Consider the following 26,620-nt stretch of genomic DNA (forward strand, 5'->3'; position numbering starts at 1 on the left):
TTCGAATTAGCTAGTTTTTCTATTAATTTTTTTCGGTTGAATTTTGAATTTTAAAAAGTCGAAATTGAAGATAAAATATGTTTCAAAATTAAATTTTAATTTTTTCGTGTTTTCTCCTCCTTTACACTGTTCAATGAAGTGTTTTTTTCATCATTTATTCTGTACAAAAAACCTTCCGTAAAAGTTAAAAAAAAATGTACGACGGAATGACAGACAGAAATACCCATTTTTTTTAATCTCCATCCATCCATCATCTTCCGCTTATCCGAGGACGGGTCGCGGGGGCAACATCCTAAGCAGGGAAACCCAGACTTCCCTCTCCCCAGCCACTTCGTCCAGCTCTTCCCGGGGGATCCCGAGGCGTTCCCAGGCCAGCCGGGAGACATAGTCTTCCCAACGTGTCCTGGGTCTTCCCCGTGGCCTGCTACCGATTGGACGTGCCCTAAACACCTCCCTAGGGAGGCGTTCGGGTGGCATCCTGACCAGATGCCCGAACCACCTCATCTGGCTCCTCTCGATGTGAAGGAGCAGCGGCTTTACTTTGAGTTCCTACCGGATGGCAGAGCTTCTTACCCTATCTCTAAGGGAGAGCCCCGCCACACGGCGGAGGAAACTAATTTTGGCCGCTTGTACCCGTGATCATATCCTTTCGGTCATGACCCAAAGCTCATGACCATAGGTGAGGATGGGAACGTAGATCGACCGGTAAATTAAGAGCTTTGCCTTCCGGCTCAGCTCCTTCTTCACCACAACAGATCGGTACAACGTCCGCATTACTGAAGACGCCGCACCGATCCGCCTGTCGATCTCACGATCCACTCTTCCCTCACTCGTGAACAAGACTCTTAGGTACTTGAACTCCTCCACTTGGGGCAGGGTCTCCTCCCCAACCCGGAGATGGCATTCGACCCTTTTCCGGGCGAGAACCATGGACTCGGACTTGGAGGTGCTGATTCTCATTCCGGTCGCTTCACACTCGGCTGCGAACCGATCCAGCGAGAGCTGAAGATCCCGGTCAGATGAAGCCATCAGGACCACATCATCTGCAAAAAGCAGAGACCTAATCCTGCGGTTACCAAACCGGAACCCCTCAACGCCTTGACTGCGCCTAGAAATTCTGTCCATAAAAGTTATGAACAGAATCGGTGACAAAGGACAGCCTTGGCGGAGTCCAACCCTCACTGGAAATATGTTCAACTTACTGCCGACAATGCGGACCAAGCTCTGGCACTGATCGTACAGGGAACGGACCGCCACAATAAGACAGTCCGATACCCCATACTCTCTGAGCACTCCCCACAGGACTTCCCGAGGGACACGGTCGAATGCCTTCTCCAAGTCCACAAAGCACATGTAGACTGGTTGGGTAAACTCCCATGCACCCTCAAGAACCCTGCCGAGAGTATAGAGCTGGTCCACAGTTCCACGACCAGGACGAAAACCACACTGTTCCTCCTGAATCCGAGGTTCGACTATCCGGCGTAGCCTCCTCTCCAGTACACCTGAATAAACCTTACCGGGAAGGCTGAGGAGTGTGATCCCACGATAGTTGGAACACACCCTCTGGTCCCCCTTCTTAAAGAGAGGAACCACCACCCCGGTCTGCCAATCCAGAGGTACCGCCCCCGATGTCCACGCGATGCTGCAGAGTCTTGTCAACCAGGACAGCCCCACAGCATCCAGAGCCTTAAGGAACTCCGGGCGGGTCTCGTCCACCCCTGGGGCCTTGCCACCGAGGAGCTTTTTAACTACCTCAGCGACCTCAGCCCCAGAAATAGGAGAGTCCACCACAGATTCCCCAGGCACTGCTTCCTCATAGGAAGACGTGTTGGTGGGATTGAGGAGGCCTTCGAAGTATTCCTTCCACCTATCCACAACATCCGCAGTTGAGGTCAGCAGAACACCATCCGCACCATACACGGTGTTGATAGTGCACTGCTTCCCCTTCCTGAGGCGGCGGACGGTGGTCCAGAATCGCTTCGAAGCCGTCCGGAAGTCGTTTTCCATGGCTTCCCCGAACTCCTCCCATGTCCGAGTTTTTGCCTGCGCGACCGCTGAAGCTGCATACCGCTTGGCCTGTCGGTACCTGTCCACTGCCTCCGGAGTCTTATGAGCCAAAAGGACCCGATAGGACTCCTTCTTCAGCTTGAAGGCATCCCTCACCGCTGGTGTCCACCAAGGAGTTTTAGGATTGCTGCCCCGACAGGCACCAACTACCTTGCGGCCACAGCTCCGATCTGCTGCCTCGACAATAGAGGTGCGGAACATGGTCCACTCGGACTCAATGTCCAGCACCTCCCTCGTGACATGTTCAAAGTTCTTCCGGAGGTGGGAATTGAAACTTTGTCTGACAGGAGACTCTGCCAGACGTTCCCAGCAGACCCTCACAATGCGTTTGGGCCTCCCAGGTCTGTCCGGCATCCTCCCCCACCATCGCAGCCAACTCACCACCAGGTGGTGATCGGTAGAAAGCTCCGCCCCTCTCTTCACCCGAGTGTCCAAAACATAAGGCCGCAAATCCGATGACACAATTACAAAGTCGATCATGGAACTGCGGCCTAGGGTGTCCTGGTGCCAAGTGCACATATGGACACCCTTATGTTTGAACATGGTGTTTGTTATGGACAAACTGTGACGAGCACAAAAGTCCAATGACAAAACACCACTCGGGTTCAGATCCGGGCGGCCATTCTTCCCAATCACGCCGCTCCAGGTTTCACTGTCGTTGCCAACGTGAGCGTTGAAGTCTCCCAGTAGGACAAGGGAATCACCCGGGGGAGCACTTTCCAGTACTCCCTCGAGTGTTCCCAAAAAGGGTGGGTACTCTGAACTGCTGTTTGGTGCATAAGCACAAACAACAGTCAGGACCCGCCCCCCCACCCGAAGGCGGAGGGAGGCTACCCTTTCATCCACCGGGTTGAACTCCAACGTACAGGCTTTGAGCCGGGGGAGAAACAAGAATTGCCACCTCAGCCCGTCGCCTCTCACTGCCGGCAACGGCAGAGTGGAAGAGGGTCCAATCCCTCTCGAGAGAAGTGGTTCCAGAGCCCTTGCTGTGCGTCGAAGTGAGTCCGACTATATCCAGCCGGAATTTCTCGACTTTGCGCACTAGCTCAGGCTCTTTCCCCCCAGTGACGTGACGTTCCACGTCCCAAGAGCTAGCTTCTGTAGCCGTGGATCGGACCGCCAAGTGCCCTGCCTTCGGCTGCCGCCCAGCTCACATTGCACCCGACCTCTATGGCCCCTGCTATGGGTGGTGAGCCCATTGGAGGGGTGACCCACGTTGCCTCTTCGGGCTGTGCCCGGCCGGGCCCCAGGCGCTCGCCATCGTGCCCCACCTCTGGGCCTGGCTCTAGAGGGGGGCCCCGGTGACCCGCGTCCGGGCGAGGGAATTCTGGATCCATGCTTTTTCTTCTTCATAAAGGTCTTCGAGCTGCTCTTTGTCTGATCCCTCACCTAGAACCTGTTTGCCTTGGGAGACCCTACCAGGGGGCTTTATGCCCCCGGAGAACATAGCTCCTTGGATCATTGGGACACGAAAACTCCTCTACCACGATAAGGTTGCAGCTCAGAGAGGAAATTGGCTATTTCTGGCAATTTATTTAAGTGTGTATCAAACTGGTAGCCCTCCGCATTATCAGTACCCAAGAAGTAGCTCTTGGTTTCAAAAAGGTTGGTGACCCCTGGTATAGTGGTTAGGGTTAGGGTTATAACCCTAACACTAACCATTATAGGGTTGGACTGATTTGAGGGCAATACTCAGTTATATTGTCCCGACTACAAATGAATACAGTAGATTTACATAAGTATTTAATTAATTATTTTGACACCAAAAACATGTATTTGCGCCAATTGATTTGCAAAATGGGGGCTTCACGGTGGAAGAGGGGTTTGTGCATGGGTGTCAAACTCTGGCCCGTGGGCCAGATTTGGCCTGCCGTATAATTTTATTTGGCCTTTGAGGCAATATCAAATTAAAATTAGAGCTGGCCTGCCGGTATTATACCGTAACATCGTATTCACATACTTGCCAATCCTCCCGATTTTCCCGGGAGACTCCCGAAGTTCAGTGGTCCTCCCGAAAATCTCCCGGGGCAACCATTCTCCTGAAATTCTCCCGATTTCCACCCGGGCAACAACATTGGGGGCGTGCCATACAGGCACTGCCTTTAGCATTCTTTACAACCTGTCGTCACGTCCGCTTTTCCTCCATACAAACAGCGTGTCGACTAAGTCACATAATATATGCGGCTTGTACACACACGCAAGTGAATGCAGTCAACAGCCGTACAGGTCACACTGAGGGCTGCCCTCTTAACAACTTTAACATTGTTACAAATATGCGCCACACTTTGAACCCACACCAAACAAGAATGACAAACACATTTCGGGAGAACAACCGCACCGTAAAACAACATAAACACAACAGAACAAATACCTAGAAACCCTTGCAGCACTAACTCTTCCGGGATGCTACAATATACAACCCCCCCCCCCCATGTCCCCCGCCCACCTCATTGTTATTTTATTTTGGAAAAAGTTACTGTTGATATTAACCTCAGAAGGCTGCAAATAGAAAAGAGGTATTCATTTTTTTATTTAAATTTTATTTAATATACCATTGATGTTTTTTCGTTTGTTTTTTGGAAAGTAGATTTTGCACTATTAAGTTATATAAGCGTTGCTTGTTCCATATTCAGTGTTAAAGCAAATCAATGTAGCAAACTGAGCAAGAATTAACATTTTATTTTTGCACTTTCTCTTGCTACTTCAAGGCTTGAATGTTTGATCCATTCATTATTGTTATTTTATTTTCAAATGTATTATTAGTATGTGGGAAAATGTTATTTTGATATTTACCTCAGAAGCCGGCAAATAGAAAAGAGATATTCGATTTTTATTTAAATTTGATTTAATATGCCATTGATATTTTTAAATTATTATTACTTTTGAAACTGGATTTTGCATGTCACTATGAAGTTATATAAGCCTTGCTTATTCAATATTCAATGCAAAACTTGTTTGGTTCCCTATTAAAAGGTTAATTTGGGACAGCGTGGTGCAGTGGAGGAGTGGCCGTGCGCAACCCGAGGGTCCCTGGTTCAATCCCCACCTAGTATCAACTTCGTCTTGTCCATTGTGTCCTGAGCAAGACACTTCACCCTTGCTCCTGATGGGTGCTGGTTAGCGCCTTGCATGGCAGCTCCCTCCATCAGTGTGTGAATGGGTAAATGTGGAAGTAGTGTCAAAGCGCTTTGAGTACCTTGAAGGTAGAAAAACGCTATACAAGTACAACTCATTTATTTAATTTGTTCAACCTTGGCCCGTGACTTTGTTCAGTTTTAAATTTTGGCTCACTCTGTATTTGAGTTTGACACCCCTGGGTTAGTGCGTCTGCCTCACAATAGGAAGGTCCTGCAGTCCTGGGTTCAATCCCAGGCTCGGGATCTTTCTGTGTGGAGTTTTCATGTTCTCCCCTTGAATGCGTGGGCTTCCTCCCACTTCCAAAGACATGCACCTGGGGATAGGTTGATTGGCAACACTAAAAATTGGCCCGAGTGTGTGAATGTGAATGTGAATGTTGTCTGTCTATCTGTGTTGGTCCTGCGATGAGGTGGCGACTTGTCCAGGGTGTAAACCGCATTCCGCCCGATTGTAGCTGAGATAGGCTCCAGCGCCCCCGCGATCCCAAAAGGGAATAAGCGGTAGAAAATGGATGGATGGATTTGCAAAATATGCATCACACATTATTTAAATATATAGCTGGAAGCAATTTGCAAAAAGATTGTGCATTATACAAATTTGCAAAATGCAGTTGCGCATTTTCCAAATTGCTCACATTGGTATTGTGCCTACAACAGTTTTACCATTTAATGTTCAGTTGTACTGTTCAATCTAATAACAAAAGTCTCAATCCATCAATCAATCAATCAATCAAACTAGCTTTGCGGAAGTCACGTGAGGCAAAAGCGGAAGTAATGGGGAGGTATCCCTCTCGCTGTGCTTGTACTCTTTGCACAGCTGGTTCACGTTGATGCTGCGTAAGATGTTATTTACGACCTAGATGCCCGTCACTGGCGGCCACTCTGTCACCATTTAGCTTTTGGAAAACAACCACTTTGTGTGTGTGGGGGGGATACAAGGAAAGGCCGTCCACATATTGTGTGCACGTTAGGGCGGTTGTATGGCGGGAGGGACGCGGCGGAGGGTGTCAGGCTGCCGGGTCTTGACTCTGGACATCAGTGGCAGAGCCCCCGGAGAGGAGCGCGGTGTTAGCATGCTAGCTGTGGTCATGCTGCCCTGACTTGGATCCACTTGTTGTCCTGCTCGCTTCGCTCATCATGGCGGCGAACGGGGGCGACCTCACGACAGGAATGGGGGAAATCATCCAGCTGAACGTGGGAGGGACACGGTAAGACGGGACAGCGGGTGCTATGGTACCGTCCGTGGGGGTCATTGGCGGTAATGCGATATGTGCGTGGATGCTCACACCGTCTTTGAAAAGCTGTCACTCTCATGGATACTAATAGGACATAAGGGTCCCCGGTTCAATTCCCACCTAGTACCAACTTCGTCACGTCCGTTGTGCCCCTGAGCAAGACACTTCACCCTTGGTCCTGATGGGTGCTGGTTAGCGCCTTGCATGGCAGCTCCCTCCATCAGTGTGTGAATGGGTAAATGTGGAAGTATTGTTGTTGTAGGCACAATACCAATGTGAGCAATTTGCAAAATGCGCAACCACATATTTTGCAAATTTGTATAATGCGCAATCTTTTTGCAAATTGCTTCCAGCTATATATTTGAATAATGTGTAGTGCACATTTTGCAAATCAATGGGCGCAAATACATGTTTTTGGTGTAACAATAATTTATTAAATACTTATGTAAATCTATTCATTTGTAGTCGGGACAATATAACTGAGTATTGCCCTCAAATCAGTCCAACCCCAACCCTAATACAGTGTACATTCACGACTACACTACTGACTAAACTACTACCACAACTTGGTTTACTATTTATAAAATATAATAATGTAGGGTTACTGTCTAAACCAGGGGTCTGGAACCTTTTTGGCTGAGAGAGCCCTGAAAGCCAAATATTTTAAAATGCATTTCCATGAGAGCCATATAATATTTTTTAACACTGAATAGAATAGAATAGACTTTATCGTCATTATATTTGCATATAACGAGATTAAAGACTCCAACTTAAGGTGCGGTTGTGGGAACAAATATGGGGTAAAATAAATAACAGAAGAGGAAAAGGAAAAACTAACAATTGAAATAAACAGACTACTATCTATTAGAAATAACAAGCAATCCTGTACAATATAAAAAACACTATAGAAATACAAAATACTGGAATAAGCGGTAGAAAATGGATGGATGGATGGATGTACAATATACAGAACAAGACAAGAGTACCGAAGTAATAATACAACTAAATGCGAGCATTTTTTAAGTAAGACCAACATTTTTAGAGTATAATAAGTCTCTAATTCTTTTTTAATAACATTGTTATTGCTTGAACAGGTGTGGTAGAAAACAGATGGATGGATTAAAATGCATGAGAATGTTTTATATTTTGAACGTTATTTTTAATATCGTGCTCAGCAGCGGAATTATTCATTACTTATCGTGTTAAGCAATGTCAGCTAAGGTTTATCTGAGAGCCAGATGCAGTCATCAAAAGAGCCACATCTGGCTAGAGCCATAGGTTCCCTACCCCTGGACTAAACCATCCACAAAATCTCGCCTTAAATCTCATCTTGCGATATGCAAATTGCTTGCGCACAATGGAAATGACGTATAATTTGCAAAGTGCGTGAGATTGGTGAAATAGTTACAACAGTGTCAAAGCGCTTTGAGTACCTTGAAGGTAGAAAAGCCCTATTCAAAGTACAACCCATTTATCATTTATTTATTAATACTGTAATCCTACCAGGGGAGCTCCACAAACCACATTTTCATGTTCTATGTTGAAGGTTCAGCACCTCCAGGCAGACCCTCATGTGGATCCCCGACTCCTTTTTCTCAAGGTAACCTTTGGTATATTACAATTCGGAAATAAGATGGGACATTGTGGTCATTTAGTGGTTAGAATGTCCGTTCTGAGATGGGTAGGTTGTGAGTTCAAATCCCGGCCGAGTCATATCAAAGACTATAAAAACAGGACCCGTTACCTCCCTGCTCCGCACTCAGCATTAAGGGTTGGAATTGGGGTTTTAATCACCATAAATCAGTGTTTTTCAACCACTGTGCACACTAGTGTGCCATGACATACAGTCCGGTGTGCCGTGGGAGATTATCTTATTTCACATATTTGTGATGAAAACATTTCTCGCAAACCAGTAATGATAGTCTCCAAATTATGTGTTGTTGTTTTTGTGTGTCAGTGCTGTCTAGAGCCATGTTATACTCTTCTACAGTATATCAGTAGGTGGCAGGCGGCAGCTAATTGCTTTGTAAATGCAGGTAAAAAGGTGTCTTATGCTTAAACCAAAAATGAACAAAAGGTGAGTGCCCTTAAGAAAAGGCTTTGCAGCTTAAGGAAGGCTATGCAGAACGAAACTAAAACTGAACTGGCTGCAAAGTAAACAAAAACAGAATGCTGGACGACAGCAAAAACTTACTGTGGAGCAAAGACGGCGTCCACAATGTAAATCCGAACATGACATGACAATCAACAATGTCCCCACAAAGACAGATATAAACAACTGAAATATTTTTGATTGCTAAAACAAAGTGGATGCGGGAAATATCACTCAAAGGAAGACATGAAGCTGCTACAAGAAAATACCAAAAAAATGAAAAAAGCCACCAAAATAGGAGCACTAAAACACTGCGCACAGGAAAACAGCAAAAAACTCCAAATAAGTCTTGGCATGATGTGACAGCATACGTTGAGACAAGAGCTATATTGTTGCATGCTTGGTTATGCTTTAAGGTCCGTCCATCCATCCATTTTTTACCACTTATTCCCTTTGGGTTCGCTGGTGCCTATCTCAGCTACAATCATATCCAACAATTGCGACAATGACTTTTAACTGTCAACTGAGTCGATGATTTCTGCTGGCGGTGTGCCTCTGGATTTTTTCAACGCAAAAAATGTGCCTTGGCTCAAAAAAGGTTGAAAAACACTGCCATAAATGATTCCCGGGCGCGGCACCGTTGCTGCCCACTGCTCCCCTCACCTCCCAGGGGGTGATCAAGGGTGATGGGTCAAATGCAGAGAATAATTTCGCCACTTCTAGTATGTGTGTGACAATCATTGGTACTTTAACTTAACATTTCAGGACAAGCGGCACAGCTCACGGATGACGTCACAACACACACACACGCGCATGCACAGAAAAAGAAAATTGTCATCTTAGTGCAGCGACTGCATTATTCTTTGAAATGAAGTGTAGAAATGTTCCATTTACTCACGTTTTGGGTTGAGATGATGCAAAATCGTTTTGATATTCACACATGGAGTGCAAACAGTTAGAGGGGTCCTTATTGTGGTTGTGTGCCTACAACTAAAACACTTCCATTTGGTCTACATCAGTGTTTTTCAACCTTTGACTCAAGGCACATTTTTTTTATTGAAAAAATCCGGAGGCACACCACCTGCAGAAATCATTCAAAAAAAGAAATTCGGTGGACAATAAAAAGCCGTCGTCGCAATTTAAACCATAATAAAGAATGCATCACTATAGCTCTTGTCTCAAAGTAGGTCTACTGTCACGATCTGTCACATCACACCGAGACTTTTTAAAAGTTTTTTTGGTGTTTTTCCGTGCGTAGTGTTTTAGTTCTTGTCTTGCACTTCTTTTTTGGTGGCTTTTCCTGTTTTCTTGGTATGTATTTACCTGTCTTCCTTTTGAGCGCTATTCCCCGCACCTGCTTTGTTTTAGCAACCAAGACTATCTAAATTGTGTCTATTTTTTTTTTGTGTGGACATTGTTGTCATGTCATGTACGGATGTACTTTGTGGACACCGTCTCCCTACTCCCCACGATGTCTTTGCTGTCGTCCAGCATTCTCTTTGATTACTTTGTAGCCAGTTCAGTTTTAGTTTTGTTCTGCATAGCCATCTCTAAGCTTTAATGCCTTTTCTTAGGGGCACTCACCTTTTGTTTATTGTAAATTTAAGCATTGAATATCTTTTTACCTGCACGCTACCTCCCGCATATTGTGATCACGACAAACCACGACGTGTTCCCAACTTCTACAAAGCAATTAACTACCGGCTTCCACCCACCGATATGGTATGGTACTGTATAACATGGTTACTCTGCGGAGCTCTAGACAGCACCAACACACTATTTGCAGATTATAATTACTGGTTTGCAAAAAATATTTTTTAACCCAAATAGGTGAAACTGCATAATCTCCCAGGGCACAGTGGTTGAAAAACACTGGTCCACATAACATAATGATGTTTTTTTTGTCAAAATTTTGCAAACATTATCCTTCAAGCCGCTTTCTGACCGTCTCTTCAGGATGTACCCTTTTTTGAGGGGTCTTATTTACGTGACCGCTCACTTTGACTGCTTCTTCTCCCCATTAGCCATGTTGTTGTTTTTAGCGTTTCCATATCAAATGTCCTGACAGATATGTTAGGACTACACGCTACTTTGTTTTGAAATATGGCAACAGCGGAGGATGCATGTGCGTGTATGAACTAGTCTGCCCCACAACAAGAGGATAGAGGAAAAAGAAGGAACTTACGGTATTGACTAAGATGTCAGACTACGACGAACTCGCGCAAAGCTCTTCGGGTGAAAATTTTATATATATGGCGATATCCGCTGACTTCACTACTGGGAAAAATGCCACAGGTTGTACAAATTTTTCGACCGGTTTGGAAGTATGAAGGAAGACAAGATTGTTTTATAAATATCTCTGCCATGACTTCATGGTTTGATTTCAAGGTTTCAGGATGAATGCAGATCCCAAACACACAAAAACAGGTACCAATATGTAAACAAAGTTGGTTTTGCATAGTTGGGCCCCTTTAATACAGTATAGTTGATGTAGGAGGTGTGTCTCTATACTCATATTCATATTTGTCAAGTACACTCTGGAACCTTTTATAACGCAAAAGTGGCAGATGTACTACTAGATGCATGTTTCAATGATTCAATTAACATTATTGTCATACCAGCAGATGGCAAGAAAGTACCCAGATTTCGACCAATGAGTAACACAAGAACAATATTGTGTAGAAAATTATTCAAACAGAATGGGATACAAATAGAGTGGTTAATAATATGTAAAATCGAATGAATGGAAATGCTGCAGTGCAAAATTGCAAATGTAAAAACAATGACAACAAACTAAGCCAAATAAAAGCTCTGCACTCTTGGGACAAGTGTGCAAGTTAAGTGTTCCTCGTGCAAAGATGGGGAGGTGGTGTAGGGTAAGATTGGTATCTATTGCTATGTAGCAATAGATACCAATCTTGTATTAAATGGTTGTGTGTGTGTTCCAGTCTGCTGAGTGGAAGAATATCCACTCTTCGGGATGAAACTGGAGCTGTAAGTACATTCTGTATTTACTCATCCAAAATAAGAACACATTTTTTACAGTTCTTATAATTTCAAATTTAAAAATGATCATTACATTGTTAAAATTATGATCATTCATATATACAAACATTTTAAGTTTCTGTTTTCGCCACATGCTGCATTGCATATCATTTTAGACCATGTATTCCATTAACCATGATATCCATCACTCTCTCGTCATCTATCTAGATATTTATTGACAGAGATCCTACAGCTTTTGCACCAATTCTAAATTTCCTCCGAACCAAAGAACTGGATCTGCGGTAAGAAATCCTTCAGCCATTATGCTTCCATGTTGTCCTGTCTCGCAGAATGAATCTATTATTTTTTTATTATGTCTCCACAGTGGCGTCAACATCAGCGTTCTGCGACATGAAGCAGAGTTCTATGGCATAACTCCCATAGGTACGTCTTATACAGGTGCACAACATCTGCCGTGTAATTCAGTTTTTAATAAGTGAAGTCATCACTCCCTAAGGAACTGTTATATTGTTTTACTTCCTATTTCATGGTTGCAACTTCCCTTCATTGTCATTGAACTTGAAAAGGAGAGGTTATCTTTGTGATGACGGTTAAGGAGTGTTTACTCAAAGTGCATACTAGAAAGAACATACACGCAGTTGTCTCAACTAATTGGTTCTGAACTTGACCGCTGTGAATTAATCTACACAAATTAGGATTCTTATTTTGAAATAAAGTATTTTTCAGTTTCAACATTCTGAATACTATTAGAGCCATTTGGACGTAAAATATATTCACATTTGTTACCCAATATAGTAGCCTTGAGTGCTTTCTACTTGCCGATTGCGAGAGGATCCTCCAAACATCATGGCTATGGCCGTCATCGAGGCTTCAAGCATGGCTTCTACGTATAAATATTCTGTCACTTCCTGTGTAATTTTCCCAATTGAAACTGGGCGTCAATGTGCTGTAACCACAACTGTAGTTTGTTCTGCCAAAAGTTGGTCAACTTGATTTTCACGGTAAAGATAATGTTGAACGGTGCAAGTCTTGCCATGTTGTTACTGCTGGATATTGCTCACGTCAAAGGCTCACAAATGTGGAGATGTGTTATTGAAGAGACAGGACGCCAAGATATGTGCATCAACAGTTTTACTCTCCTCCTGGTACCCCAGCACTTCTGAAACCCTCAAATCAAGACTCCAAACATCCCTGAACAAGCCAGTCAGGTTACTTCTAGACCTCCACCACAGATCCTGCCTCACTCCTACCCACTTCTCCAAAGTGGGTTGGCTCAGGGTGGAGGACAGAGTAAAACAACTCGCACTGAGCCTAGTCTATAAAATTCGCTCCACCTCCCTGATACTGAAGTACATGTCAACCTACTTCCAGAACATAAATGATCGCCATAACCACAACGCCAGGGCGAGCTCCACAAACCACATCGAACCCAGATTCCGATCTAACAAGGGTCTTAACTCATTCTCATTCTATGCCACATCAATGTGGAATGCACTCCCAACAGGTGTAAAAGAAAGTGCATCTCTATCCTCCTTCAAAAGCGCACTAAAAGAACACCTGCAGGCAGCTACAACCCTAGCCTAAACCCCTCCCCCCACCACATCCCACCTCCCTGGATTGTAAATAATCAAATGTATTTACTTGTTCTTATGCTTTCTGAGCTCACTATGTCCACTGCTCGCTGTACATATCCTTTGACGTAGGACCTTCGCTGTTTCAATGTCCATTTCTCAGATGATAAACTACTATGATGACTGCAATATGCTGATAGCAACCTAACCTACCCCCTCAACATCCCACCCCCCGGATTGTAAATAATTTAATGTATATACTCTGATGATTGACATGTATGATGACTGTATTATGCTGATAGTATATATTTGTACTATGAATTGATTTAGGTGGACCCCAACTTAAACAAGTTGAACTTATTTGGGTGTTACCATTTAGTGGTCATTTTACGGAATATGTACTGTACTGTGCAATCTACTAATAAAAGTTTCAATCAATAAATCCACTTCACATAAAAACAGGCACATAAACAATGACTCCATTGCCATGGAAACTGAAGTTTCCTCATGGGTAAAATCTCTCTGTATAGTCATCCCTCGCTACATAGTGCTTCAAATATTGCGGTTCTAATACATTGCAGTTGTTTAGTTTTTTTTCGTCAATCAATAACACAGCCTTGGCTTGAGCAATGTGGAATGGCAACACAGGAAATGCAATGCTAACAACATACATAACATATGCTGGCTAATGGGCGTAGCTTTGACTGTCAAGTTAACCAACTTTAAATTACCCAGGATGCAACAAAGTATTACAATGCCATGGCCTTGTTTTAGTGGCCGGGTAACAGCCATCGCAATGGCACTTGGAGGATACTACGGGCGACTGGTGTGTACTGTAGTCTGCAGCAGAATGCACTCAAATCTACCACATTGGGTGAAACGAGTGTCAAGGTGTTATTTGTCAGTTTTCCTTTCTCCTACGCATCAGTGTTATTTTACACAACCCAAAATCAGTGAAGTTGCCACGTTGTGTAAATCGTAAGTAAAAACAAAACACAATGATTTGCAAATTCTTTTCAACTTACATTCAATTGAATAGACGGCAAAGACAAGACACTTAACGTTCAAACTGGTAAACTTTGGAATTTGATGCCTGCAACATGTTTCAAAAAAGCTGGCAGAAATGACAAAAAAGACTGAGAAAGTTGAGGAATGCACATCAAACACTTTTTTGGAACATCCCACAGGTGAGGAGGCTAATTGGGGTCAGGTGGGTGCCATGATTGGGTATAAAAGCCGCTTCCATGAAATGCTCATTCATTCACAAACAAGGATGGGGCAAGGGTCACCACTTTGGGAACAAATGCGTCAGCAAACTGTCGAACAGTTTAAGAACAACATTTTTCAACAAGTTATTGCAAGGAATTCAGAGATTTCACCATCACAAATCTGTAATATGATAAAAAGGTTCAGAGAATCTGGAAAAATCACTGCACTTAAGCGGCAAGGCCGAAAACCAACATTGAATTCCAGCGACCTTCGATCCCTCAGGCGGTACCGCATCAAAAAATATCAGTAAAATATATCACCACATTGGCCTATGCTGATGGGGGCCAAGTAGTGCATTCAAATCCACACAATTGAAATCATTCTCAAATGAATGCCTAATGTTATTTTATTGTATATTAAATGTTTGTGTGTAGTGCGGCGCCTTCTGCTGTGCGAAGAACTGGACCGCTCATCATGTGGTAGCGTTCTCTTCCATGGTTACCTTCCACCGCCAGGTAAGGAAACAGGCTTTGTGAGAATATGAGCAACAGCATAACTTCTCTGTATTACTCCATCAGTCATCCCTGGTCGCAAGTCAAGCTCCGCCCACTCCTGTGACGAGCGCTCAGGCACCAGTGGAGTGGAAGGATTACCTCACGGTGGTCCCCCTTCAACCCCTCCAATCCCTGGCTCACCTGGATCAGATGACACACACAAACTCGGTTGGTAACCTGAAAAAGAGTGAAGTAGTGCAATGGTGATGTGAGCTTTCACGTTGGCGCCTTCCTCTTAAGGACCTGACCCTCGCAAGGTGCTCATTGTAGCAGGGCACCACAACTGGATTGTAGCGGCGTACGCACACTTTGTCATCTGCTACAGGTGCTTGTGATGTGACAACACACAACAAAAGACACGATTAAAGATGTCGAACGCTGATGAAACGTTTACGACAGGATAAAGGAATCTACTGGATGGCAGCAAGTGTTCTCTTCTCCTTACCTTGACCGGACAATTGAACGCATCGCGCTCAATGCCAAGGTGGTGGGTGGGCCGCACGGAGACAAGGACAAGATGGTGGCAGCTGCCTCAGAAAGCAGCATCATCCTATGGAGCATCCAAGATGGAGGCAGCGGCAATGAGATAGGTAGATGATGGTCGACAGTAAAAGCTGCAATTAAAATAGACATATTGTTGATCACATATTTTTCTCAACAGGTGTGTTTAGCCTCGGTGTGCCTGTGGATGATCTCTTCTTCATTGGAAACCAGCTGGTGGCTACCAGTCACACGGGGAAGGTTGGAGTTTGGAACGCTGTCACGCAGCACTGGCAGGTATTGTGTATGGGCGGGATCCAATTGGGACAAAATTAATTAAACTAAGACATCTTTAAATAATTGTGCCATTTATCAATTAAAATTGGCATCCAATATTTAATTGTCAATCAATGCATTTAATTAAATTGAATTATTTCATTATTAATTTCATTATTTCATGACTTAATTTATTTCAGGATGTATTTATTTTTACAATATAATAAAACTGATTTCATTATTCCATGATTTATTTAAAGGAGCCATTTGTAATAATGTGCCCAGAAATGGTACTGTAATCACGGTCAAAATTCTGTAGTCCCCTCACCCCTCTCTCTGACTGATCGACTGGGCTACTCCAAGGAACTTCAAACTTCCACTGCCTCTTGCTAGGGGTTGAGGTGCTGGGACCATAATAGCTGAATAGTCAAGCGTTTTGGCAATAACAAATCTCTAAACAACACATTTTACACAGGAAATGGGCTTTTTTCAGGAAGAAGTATGTCATGCTTGCGTAGAATATCACAACAAATGTCAATCGTATGGTTATTGTCAGTACTATCAGAAAACAAAGACTAAAACAAACTACAACCAACGCTAGCGATGGTTATACTGGTGAAAATAAGTGAAGCAGGCTTAGCAACCTAATGTACGCCCAAAACTAAAAGGGATACATTTTACCAAGGTATGCCTATAGGTTACACGAATGAGGAATTATTTTGTCATGTGATTCAGCTATCTCCATATGTTTCACATTGTCATGATAACAGCTGTGCTAATGTTGGAACCCATTTCTTCAGCGTATCAGCATATTAAGAACAAAATAGGCAGACACTACCCATATCCGCATAAGTTTTATTTGTCGAAAATATATTTTGCCCTGTCAGTTCGAATACACATCGACATACAGGCTCACGGGCAACTATTTCCCCCGTTAGCCTATATGTCGACGTGTCCAAGCATTACACTAGCAGCTAAGCACCATCACACTAAGCATTCGTTGCACAAACATACTAGCTTTGTTAAATAAGATCATAGACTGTATTGGAAAATATAGTTTACATACAAAATGTCCTTTTCCATTTATTACAAGTAAAAAGAAAACATGAATGCCTGACTTACCTATCAATGAGCAAATAAGCTAGTTTGGCGTCAGATGAAAAAAATATTTTCCGCCTTCAATCATCTCCATCTGTCAGAGGCATCACCGATACAAATCCTCCTTTTCTTGGCTGGTTTTGTCATGAATAAGCTAAGAATCGTAATGATGCCTTTTAGATTTACTAAGGTCTGACATGTTTAGTAACTTTACCAGGGGCAGTAGCTAGACGAAGATGGCGGTGCGTAAGTGGCAACCTGGGTTTAACACACTCACAGACCTTCTAATTGGTCAAACGGTAGAGGGCGGGACATCGAAATGAAAACAATTACAAGATTTCGGCGCTGTAAATCTAATTTTGAAATATGCATATCCCGGCTGAACTACTGATATCAGTTATAGAGGTATTTGAAAAGAACATGATTTAGTATTGCCTCTTGACATATCAGGGCCATTTAATGATGACTTGACATGCAATTATTACATATGGCTCCTTTAATCACTGGCAAGATGTATTTATTTAAGGGCTGTTAAATTATTATTTTTTTTAAATCTGATTAATCACACATTGTAATTTGGATTAATCATGATAAATCCCAGGTTATTACTCGCTTGCATTATTGAAATCATCTTAACAAAAGACCCCAATATTTGTACACAAATGCAATTCATTTGTCAGAATGTCATCCAGGAACGTTTTTAAATGTTTCATTTGAATGCATGGCATTTATTTGCACTAAACCTGGTAGCAGTTTTATCTTAAGTTCTTTCAGGCTGTATTTTGGAGTGAAATTTGCCAGTTAGCACACCTGTCAGTCTCTTCACTCATTTTTGTACTGACAAATTAATTGACAAAATCACTGACCATATAGCGGTTAAGGTATAAGAGTTTGTACAGTCAAAATAAATTGTATAAATAATCTAAGTGTTCACATGATTGGTGCAATATTTTTCTGCAAGTAATCACATCAGTTAACACGTTAATTTTGACAGCCCTAATTTATTTGTTTTTGTACCAACTGGATCTTGTTAGCGCTTCATTAATATAGTTTATCCGTCCAACTTAATTTTTGACCATATAGGTCAAAATTAAATAAATATATACTTAAATGTGTCAGTGAATTAAATTTTTAAATACATTAAATGAAATTTTACATTAAATTAATGACACATTTAATATGTACTGTATGTATTTAATTCCTGTTAATGACACATGTAAGTAATTATTTAAATATGTTTGCATTTATTTAATTCTGTCCAATTTGGCCCTACATCTTTGTGTGCACTTTTAATGATTGCATCGGTCAAATGGCATGTTGTCTTTTTTCAGGTTCAAGATGTTGTTCCCATCACCAGCTGCGACACAGCAGGATCCTTCCTCTTACTGGGCTGCAACAATGGCTCCATTTACTACATAGGTACTCACACTACTTACTGTCTTACACAATACACTGTACTACACCCTCTTTTTTCTTTCTTCTTCTTGTCAGACATGCAGAAGTTTCCACTGAGGATGAAAGATAACGACCTTCTGGTGACGGAGTTATATCATGACCCCTCCAACGACGCTATCACCGCTCTGTCTGTCTACCTCACACCCAAAACCAGTCAGTAATCAAATAGGATTACTAAGAATCAATAATAAGCAATAAGAGTGTGGCTGTTGAAAAAGTAAACAGTGTAGCTAAAAAATGCAATTACCTGAATAAACACTTCACGTGCAAAGGTAAAAAAAAAAAGTGCATGAGGGTGGTAAGAGCTCATGCAGCATGGAGTATTAGTAGTAGTAAAATAGCATACTACTGTAAATAGAGAAATAGTCACAAAATGCACACTAATAGGATACATGTACAATGGAATTTAAAATGTTCCATAGCAGAAAAAAGATGGAAGTGCAATAATAGGACACGTGTAAAAACAGTTTTACCCAAACAATCATTGACATTATGAATAGGAATACAATAAATTGGTTAAATGGTAAATGGGTTGTATTTGTATAGCGCTTTTATACCTTCAAGGTACTCAAAGCGCTTTGACACTACTTCCGCATTCACCCATTCACACACTGATAGCGGGAGCTGCCATCCAAGGCCCTAACCACGACCCATCAGGAGCAAGGGTGAAGTGTCTTGCTCAAGGACACAACAGACTTGATGAGGTTGGTAGAAGGTGGGGATTGAACCAGGAACCCTCAGGTTGCTGGCACGGCCACTATCCCAACTGCGCAACGCCATCCCCCAATTAACGATTATTCTTTTTGTTTTGATTAGTGGACTAGTCAAACGATAATTGCTCATGATCTTCTCTACAACTTTTGAGGTTGAGTCCGCAGCTTGATTTTAACTTAGTTTAAAAAAAATAAATATTACAGTTAATTTTAAAAAAATACACATACATTACTGAGAAACACATTGTTATACTTTATTACTCAAAGTATATAACCACAGTGAAAAACAAATCATCAGACTTAAAGGGCAAATGTCCTTTAAACATGACATTCAGTGTAAAACATTTTTTTATCCAGTACTGTTGAGGTTATAAAGTATGATGGGTCAAATGCAAAGGATAATTTCACCACATCTAGTGTGTTTGACAATCACTGGTACTTTAACGTTTTAACTTTATATAGTGGCAATTATTTACCTAAGAGAATAGCAGTGTAAACATTAACATTCTTGGCGGTCTATAATTGAAAATTCTATTGAGCAACTGGTTGAAAGTAACAAATCCATGATCGACTAATTTTTATAATCGGCTTTGTTGACTTATCGTTGCAGCCCTATCTATTAACAATTTAGAGTCCATTAACCTAACATACTGGACATGTTTTTGGAATGTAAGAGGAAAATGTAGTACTCCGAGAAAACCTAACCTTGACGGGGAGAATATACAAACTACACCGTGATGCCCAAATGGAGATTGAAACACTCAATCTCCTGAATGTGAGGCAAACAGTGGTACCCGAGTAACTATCCGCTGCCAGAGGAAATACACAATGATGGCACAAGAACGGATTAAATGTTCAATTACATGGGAAATGTTTAAAGAAATATTCAATGACAGGGAAGCTCAGATGTGGTTATAAATGTGCAATGACAAGGCAAAAGTGTAGTAAAAGATGCACATTTGTAAACACAAGCACATTTACTCTGAGAGAATGTGCAAAAGATGTAAGAATGAGAAGAAATGTGCAAAGACATGACATGTGCAATGGTAAAAAAATGTGTGACAACAAAAGAAATATGCAGAAATGTGGAAACATGCAGAAACTGCAACATGTAGTAATGTCGCAGTGGTAGAGTGGCCGTGCGCAACCCGAGGGTCCCTGGTTCAATCCCCACCTAGTACCAACCTCGTCATGTCCTGAGCAAGACACTTCACCCTTGCTCATGATGGGTGCTGGTTAGCGCCTTGCATGGCAGCTCCCTCCATCAGTGTGTGAATGTGTAAATGTGGAAGTAGTGTCAAAGCGCTTTTGAGTACCTTGAAGGTAGAAAAGCGCTATACAAGTACAACCCATATTTAATGTTAAGGTAAATTTCCAAAGATAAAAAATGTGCTCTTACATTGCAAATGTAACCAACATGGTCCAGCGCCTGTGTCCACTATTTAAGAACATTTGCAAATATGTAAGAATGAGAAGAAATGTGCAAAAACAAGACCTTTGCAGTGAAATAATAAATGCTGAATGAGGAAAAGTAACAGAATAAGAAAGCAGACCGTAAAATGTCGCCTGGTTGTGTCAGGTGTGAGTGGCAACTGGATCGAGATTGCTTACGGGACAAGCAGTGGTGCAGTGAGAGTCATCGTGCAGCACCCAGAGACCGTTGGCTCGGGTCCTCAGCTCTTCCAGACCTTCACCGTGCACAGGAGCCCTGTGACCAAGATCATGCTGTCTGAAAAACATTTGGTCTCAGGTGAGAGGCCGTGATGGAAGTTTTAGATTAGAACACAATTTCTGATCAGGCATTTAAGGAATCACAAACCTCATTCTGTGCTGGTGTCAGTGTGCGCTGATAACAACCACGTCAGGACTTGGACAGTGACACGCTTCCGAGGGATGATCTCCACCCAGCCGGGGTCCACACCTTTGGCCTCCTTCAAAATACTCTCCTTGGAGGAAACTGAGAGCCATGGCAGCTACTGCTCAGGAAATGATATCGGTGAGAGATTATTGATTATTATCGAGATTTTCTCTCTGGTGTCTTTCTTAGTTCTGATGATTGTTCCTTCAGGTCCATTTGGAGAGAGAGATGATCAACAGGTGTTCATCCAGAAGGTCATCCCGGTTACCAACAAACTCTTTGTCAGGCTCTCGTCCACAGGGAGAAGGTTTGTGAGTCAAGTAAAAATGGTCAGTGGAAGTTTTCCCTCTCTGAGGTTTTGTTGTTTTATAATGTAGAATCTGTGAAGTCCAATCTGTGGATGGGACCACCATCTCTTGCTTTATGGTTCGAGAGTGCGAAGGTTCCAGCCGGATGGGATCCAGACCACGTCGCTATCTGTTTACTGGCCACAGCAATGGTAGCATCCAGCTGTGGGACCTGACCACCGCAATGGACACTGCCAATAAAGGAGAGGAGAAGAAGAAAGAAGGTGAAAGATGGATAAGTGACTATCATATAATAGTTCATGCACTCTGCGTGTTCTCAAGCTGCCCGTGTTGTTTAGATGTTGGTGGACCCACAGAAGAAGAACTGTTGCAGCTGTTGGACCAGTGTGATCTAAGCACCTCCCGTTGTGCCACACCTAATATTAGCCCCGCCCCTTCTGTGCTGCACCATCCACACCTCAGAGAATCTTGCTCAAGGTAGGAGAGCACAAATAGCCTCCGTTGTAGATCAACCATCTTGTGTGTCCTCCAGTCTGCAGTTGCAGACCCAGGAAGTCGTCCCAGACAACCAGGCCACCTACGGGGCTGTGCGGCCCTACAGAGAGAGCCCCCTGCTGGCCCGCGCTAGACGAACAGAGTCCTTCCACAGCAACCGGTGAGAAACTTTTGTTTCATCTTATTTAAATGTTTTGTTTCTTCAATACATACATCATCTTCTACTGCTTGTCCCTCTCCGAGTAGCAAGGGTGGCTGGAACCTATCCCATCCAAAGAAAAATAGGTTTATTTGCGATGGGGCGTTTGATTCAAACGAATGACGTAGTCCGTGATAAATATAGGTTGGCATTCATTAAAGGGGAGGATATACTTGAATTGATTGAACTCCAATTTAGTAAAATACATTTTTAGAGTATAAACTTGCTGACAAAAACAAATTTAAGTAATATAATCAATCTGAATAGTTTATATGGATATTACAACAGACATTAATTATCTAGTCATTTTTAAAAATGTATTACATTTTGTCATAGTTTTTATTACGTTTTACACTTTGCTGTGTGTAAAATCTGCACTGCAACTGAACTGTGGAAATTCCCCATAGTGGGATGAATGGAAGTCTACTCTACAATTTAGAAAGTGTGACTAATTGAATGCAACTGTTATCAAACATTTGCAAAACTACCCTATTATGGTTCAAAACCACAGTTGTTAAGTTATCTTAAAATCTTATTGTGAATATTCTTACAACTGGAATGTCTTTGAAGACGTTTGCCTCTCCTCTGAGTAGGGTTCACCAACCAGTTCATGCTCGGACTTAGATAGGACAGGTCTAGACTGAGAGGATAGTGCAGGATCTGAAGAAGGTTTTTGTTCTATTGTGGTTCAACATGACCGTTATCTTAACATCTCATCTTGCACCATCCTCTCAGACTAAAGCTGTCCTTTCTAAAGGCTTAAGTCTGCTCTCACATCACATAGCTTTTGTGATTGACTGATTGGCTTGCTGGATTGGCTCCTCCCCATCCAGCAAGCCAAAAAAGTCTTGCTTCACTTTTTATCACATCATTTACGAGGATTCCTTCTCGTCCGTCCATTGTTTCACCTCGACTCGTTAGGGGCTCACACAGCCCACCTTCGCCAATGTCTTCTCCAGTTTTAGAGCAAAATGTACAATAAAAGTGACCCTTGTTTCAAATTGATTAGTTTCAGCTCAACCTCGTGGATGTCGCTACAGTCGCCGTTGTTTACTCCCAACTACTTCACACAGAAAGCTAATAGCAAGTCAACAAGAGTTGTTGGTGCTCATTTAGGAAGAGCTCTAAACGAATTACACCCCGTTAGAGTGCATGCAAGCTATGCAAGAGCATATTTCAGCCTTAAATCTGCGAGCACAAACTGATCAAGCCTGCTGGGATTAGAGGCAAATCGTCTTCTAAAACAACCTGAACAGTCCATTTGCGATCGATTGAATGCACTCAGACATTACCTCCTTCTTTCTCCAGAGACTTCCAGAACTTCAGCTTCAGTCGAGGTGTCCAAAACAGTACCGATCAGACCACCGACACCCGCCGCTCACTCTGTGACTTTGGGCCTGAGGAGAGCGAGAGGCGGCTGTCGGCCATGGAGTTCTGGAGCTGCCGCAGTGCCAATGCCAACATCGGAGCTTCGACCACTTCCGTCAGGACCAAGGGAGATGGCGGGAGTCAGGAATCTCCACGGCAACCCCCTGATAGCCCCATTTCAGGAGCAGGTGATGCCAGGCGTAAGGTGCAACTGCAGTCTGAGGAGGGTGACGTTCTGGGAGATGGGATCAAGGCGGAGGGAAGTGTGAAAAAGAGGGGAGTGCTGGATGTTGGCTTTCTAGGGAGGAAGAGGGCGCCACCGGTGCCCCTTCCATCCTCTGGCTCTGAAGGTGGAGGCAGCGACTCCTCGACTAACGCTTCGCCATCACCAACCAAACTGGCGGTGTCCACCTCACCACGACACAGGAAGTTGGACATAGAGTCATCCAGTCTGGACAGCAGCCTCTGATGGAGTTCACCAACATTCCAAAGACTGAATGTGAGTCTGTCTCTGTGTCTGTCCTGTCCTGAAACTCAACTGTTCCTTTGTTACAAGCAACACTTACATCACAGAAGCTAAAGTTTGTTGTGCTGGCTCAAAAGGTACAAAAACATTCCCGTTAAAGTGAACTAAACGTATGCGTAACAGACGCATAGCTTTTTTTTCTTCTTTTTATAACATGACAGTCTCACGAGTGTGCCGGTTATGCAAGATGCACAACAATACATACACAAAGAAGACAAGATGGTCACATTGCAGCAAGATACATAAGTAAGCTTGTTGATAACGTTTCACTCTCTTACTTTATTGCCATGAGAAGCACTGAATTTCAAGTCCAAAGCATGCATTATGAAAAAATACAACCAGATGAAAATTATTCTGAAAATGTTTATAAAATATTAAAACAGGAGAAAACAAGTTGATGGAACACTTGAGGAACTCCTTTTAGCATGAGTGAAAATGTTTCTTTAATATACGAACCTAGTATACATCCATTATTTTTCACTTTCTTTTATAAAATGTTATTAGCACTTATTTGTTCACAGTGGTGCCTCTGCCTGTGCAAGATTACTACGCAAATTATTATTTATTTTTGTACAGTTTTAAAAGTGATCCTACACTCTTATCACTTTATCGTGTTTTGTCGTGTGTGTGTGTGTGTGTGTGTGCCTTATTCAATGTGTTTATCACACTATTGGTGTGCTTTAAAAAGAAATGAAGGCATTATATGACAAACTGACACCAGGTTAAGTGATCAATTGGATGTTGTAAATAGTAGATTATAACTGGAACGTGTAGTTTGTGCAAGTGTTCAAAGAGAATATTCTTCTTAAGCCGCACACGGTACTTTACATGAATTGCTAAATAACAACAAAACAGACCATGACAAGAAATACAACTACATGAAGACGTCTTGTGCAACATTCTTGTCGTGCATTTAGTAGTTTTTTTGTGTCTGAAAAAGATGTTCACACACTAACTGGATAGAAATGAAAATATTCCAATGATGGATTCATATCTATGATGTTTTGAGGTCATTTGTGTATTGTTGCTAATCATACATATATTATATATACTATTGGACCTGACTTCATTTGCACTATATAAGACTCATTTTATTTTATATAGAATATATAAATATATCAATGTATTATGTTGTGTTCACATGCTAGTGAGCATGTGTACCTATATTATTATTTTTGTTTTATGCTTGAAATGTTCTATTAGGATAAGATTGATAGCAGCGTTACCTAAAACTTGTTCAAACTGAACACTCCAATAAACACTACAGTAATTAAGTAAAACAAGTATTTGGGTCATTTTGTTTAAAGATGTGTTCAAAGTAATTAGGATTGTTTGCCAAATGTTCTATATGTGAGGAATAACTTTTTATAAATGTATGAGATTATTCTTGACTCAACAGCACTGCTGAGTTGAAAGGTCAAATTAGCTTCTTTTCAGTGGACATATTGCACACAACTATATTTATCTTATACAGTGTAAAATAAATGATATTTAAAAACATAATTTTGAATCAATTGTATTTCTAAATGTATTTTTAGGAACAATTGTTTTTCTAAGCTTTAAAAAACAGGAACCTTACTGATTTTAATATATATATATATATATATATATATATATATACATATATATATATATATATATTAAATAATTGTAATAAAATAAAATATGAAAAATAGAACATTTAGTAAATTAAAAAGCATAATTCCAAGCAATAGACCTATGGGTTAAAATACTTTAACACAATAAAACCAAAATTAATTATTTTTTATTAAAAAAATGTTTAAATGCCTTTTATAGGCAACTTGTAACCTGTTATTTATAATAACAAGCAAGAACCTACAGTAATCGATTCCAAAAGCTATCAGAAAAAGCTGTGATTTTAATACTATTTTGCTTTGTTAGTGTTCTCTGCACACATATTTTAAGCCGGAACTTTGTTGATTGCTTTAAAGGCTGCCTGAAACATTTCAGAAATCAAAGGTACATTTGATGGAGTTGTTTGTCAACACTTATGAAAACAAAACAATCAACAAATCTTCAGCTGTGTGTATGAATCAAAAGTGATTGTAAATGATTTCTGATTAGCGATGCTTAAAGTAGTTGGGATAAAAGGTTCTGCACTTTGGAGTGCAATTGGAAATTAGGCAAATACATGTTTGTTAAAAAATTAATTTAAAAAAAGGGTCAGTGTTCACATGAAATTGTGTGTGGCTGCAGACTCGCCAGAGTGAACATATTCATTGTTTTGTGTGTGCGCACCTTCATTTCACTAACCTCCTCATTCAGACAGTCTCCTCTTTGAGACGGCGTGTGTCGTCACTATGATTTATGACTTTAATAAAAGTGTGTGTGTGTATCTCAGGGCCACACTGTCCTTTACAATCACTCTGCACACTCTCATTTCACCACCTCTCCTTCCTCCCTCGATGGCTGACACTAGCTGTGAACATGCCACTGAATGTTTCTCTCTCTGGGCGTGTGTACGTGCATGCGCGTGTGACCTTGAGCGAGGCCGCCATCGTTCTCTCTGCCACTTTTTTTCATCTTTAACTTGTCTTGATGCTCCCTGAAGGGACACGGGCACAAAAAATAAATTAGCGCTACGTCTTATTGTATGGTGAAACTCTGGTCCCCTCTGTGTGCAAGTGCAGTACACGTACGCCTGTGTGCACGTGTGACCTAAACCAGCGTTGGGCTAACTCAGCAGAAAACAACGTCAAATTGCCAAAAAGTCCCAAGTTTCAAGATTTGTAAGGTAGAGGATGTGCAATTTGGTTAAATATTAAAATGTATTAAATCAATATTTAAATAAAACCCAAGAAGTAAAGCATCCGACCAGTTTTCTCTGTCGGAATGGAGAAAATGCAAATGGATATTGAAGTATGAAGAATTTTACAGTGTTATAATTGAGCTGTTAAGTTAATTTACTTTTTCAACTTTACATTACTTAAAACAATCATGTATTTAATTTGA

General features: G+C 41.9%; 1 protein-coding gene and 1 long non-coding RNA gene across 2 annotated transcripts; one reads left to right on the top strand and one right to left on the bottom strand.

The window, feature by feature from the left end:
* Nucleotides 1-5,991: 5,991 nt before the first annotated feature.
* On the top strand, nt 5,992-25,210 carry kctd3 (potassium channel tetramerization domain containing 3). Its single transcript, XM_061879028.1, has 19 exons — nt 5,992-6,412; nt 7,986-8,039; nt 11,480-11,525; nt 11,745-11,818; nt 11,902-11,960; nt 14,752-14,832; nt 14,896-15,039; nt 15,112-15,196; nt 15,271-15,461; nt 15,533-15,648; nt 18,057-18,144; nt 18,217-18,333; nt 20,473-20,643; nt 20,734-20,889; nt 20,962-21,058; nt 21,129-21,322; nt 21,398-21,536; nt 21,592-21,714; nt 23,062-25,210. The coding sequence occupies exons 1-19, from the start codon at nt 6,342-6,344 to the stop codon at nt 23,588-23,590; spliced, it is 2,535 nt and encodes an 844-aa protein (XP_061735012.1). The 5' UTR covers nt 5,992-6,341; the 3' UTR covers nt 23,591-25,210.
* LOC133537898 (uncharacterized) lies at nt 13,758-25,209 on the bottom strand. Its single transcript, XR_009802879.1, has 3 exons — nt 20,713-25,209; nt 20,505-20,622; nt 13,758-15,485 (listed from the first exon to the last, which is right to left on the bottom strand). It is a non-coding gene; the product is annotated as an uncharacterized LOC133537898 (long non-coding RNA).
* Nucleotides 25,211-26,620: the final 1,410 nt, after the last annotated feature.

The sequence above is a fragment of the Nerophis ophidion genome, linkage group LG02 (assembly GCF_033978795.1).
Source record: "Nerophis ophidion isolate RoL-2023_Sa linkage group LG02, RoL_Noph_v1.0, whole genome shotgun sequence".
NCBI classification, from domain to species: Eukaryota; Metazoa; Chordata; class Actinopteri; order Syngnathiformes; family Syngnathidae; genus Nerophis; species Nerophis ophidion.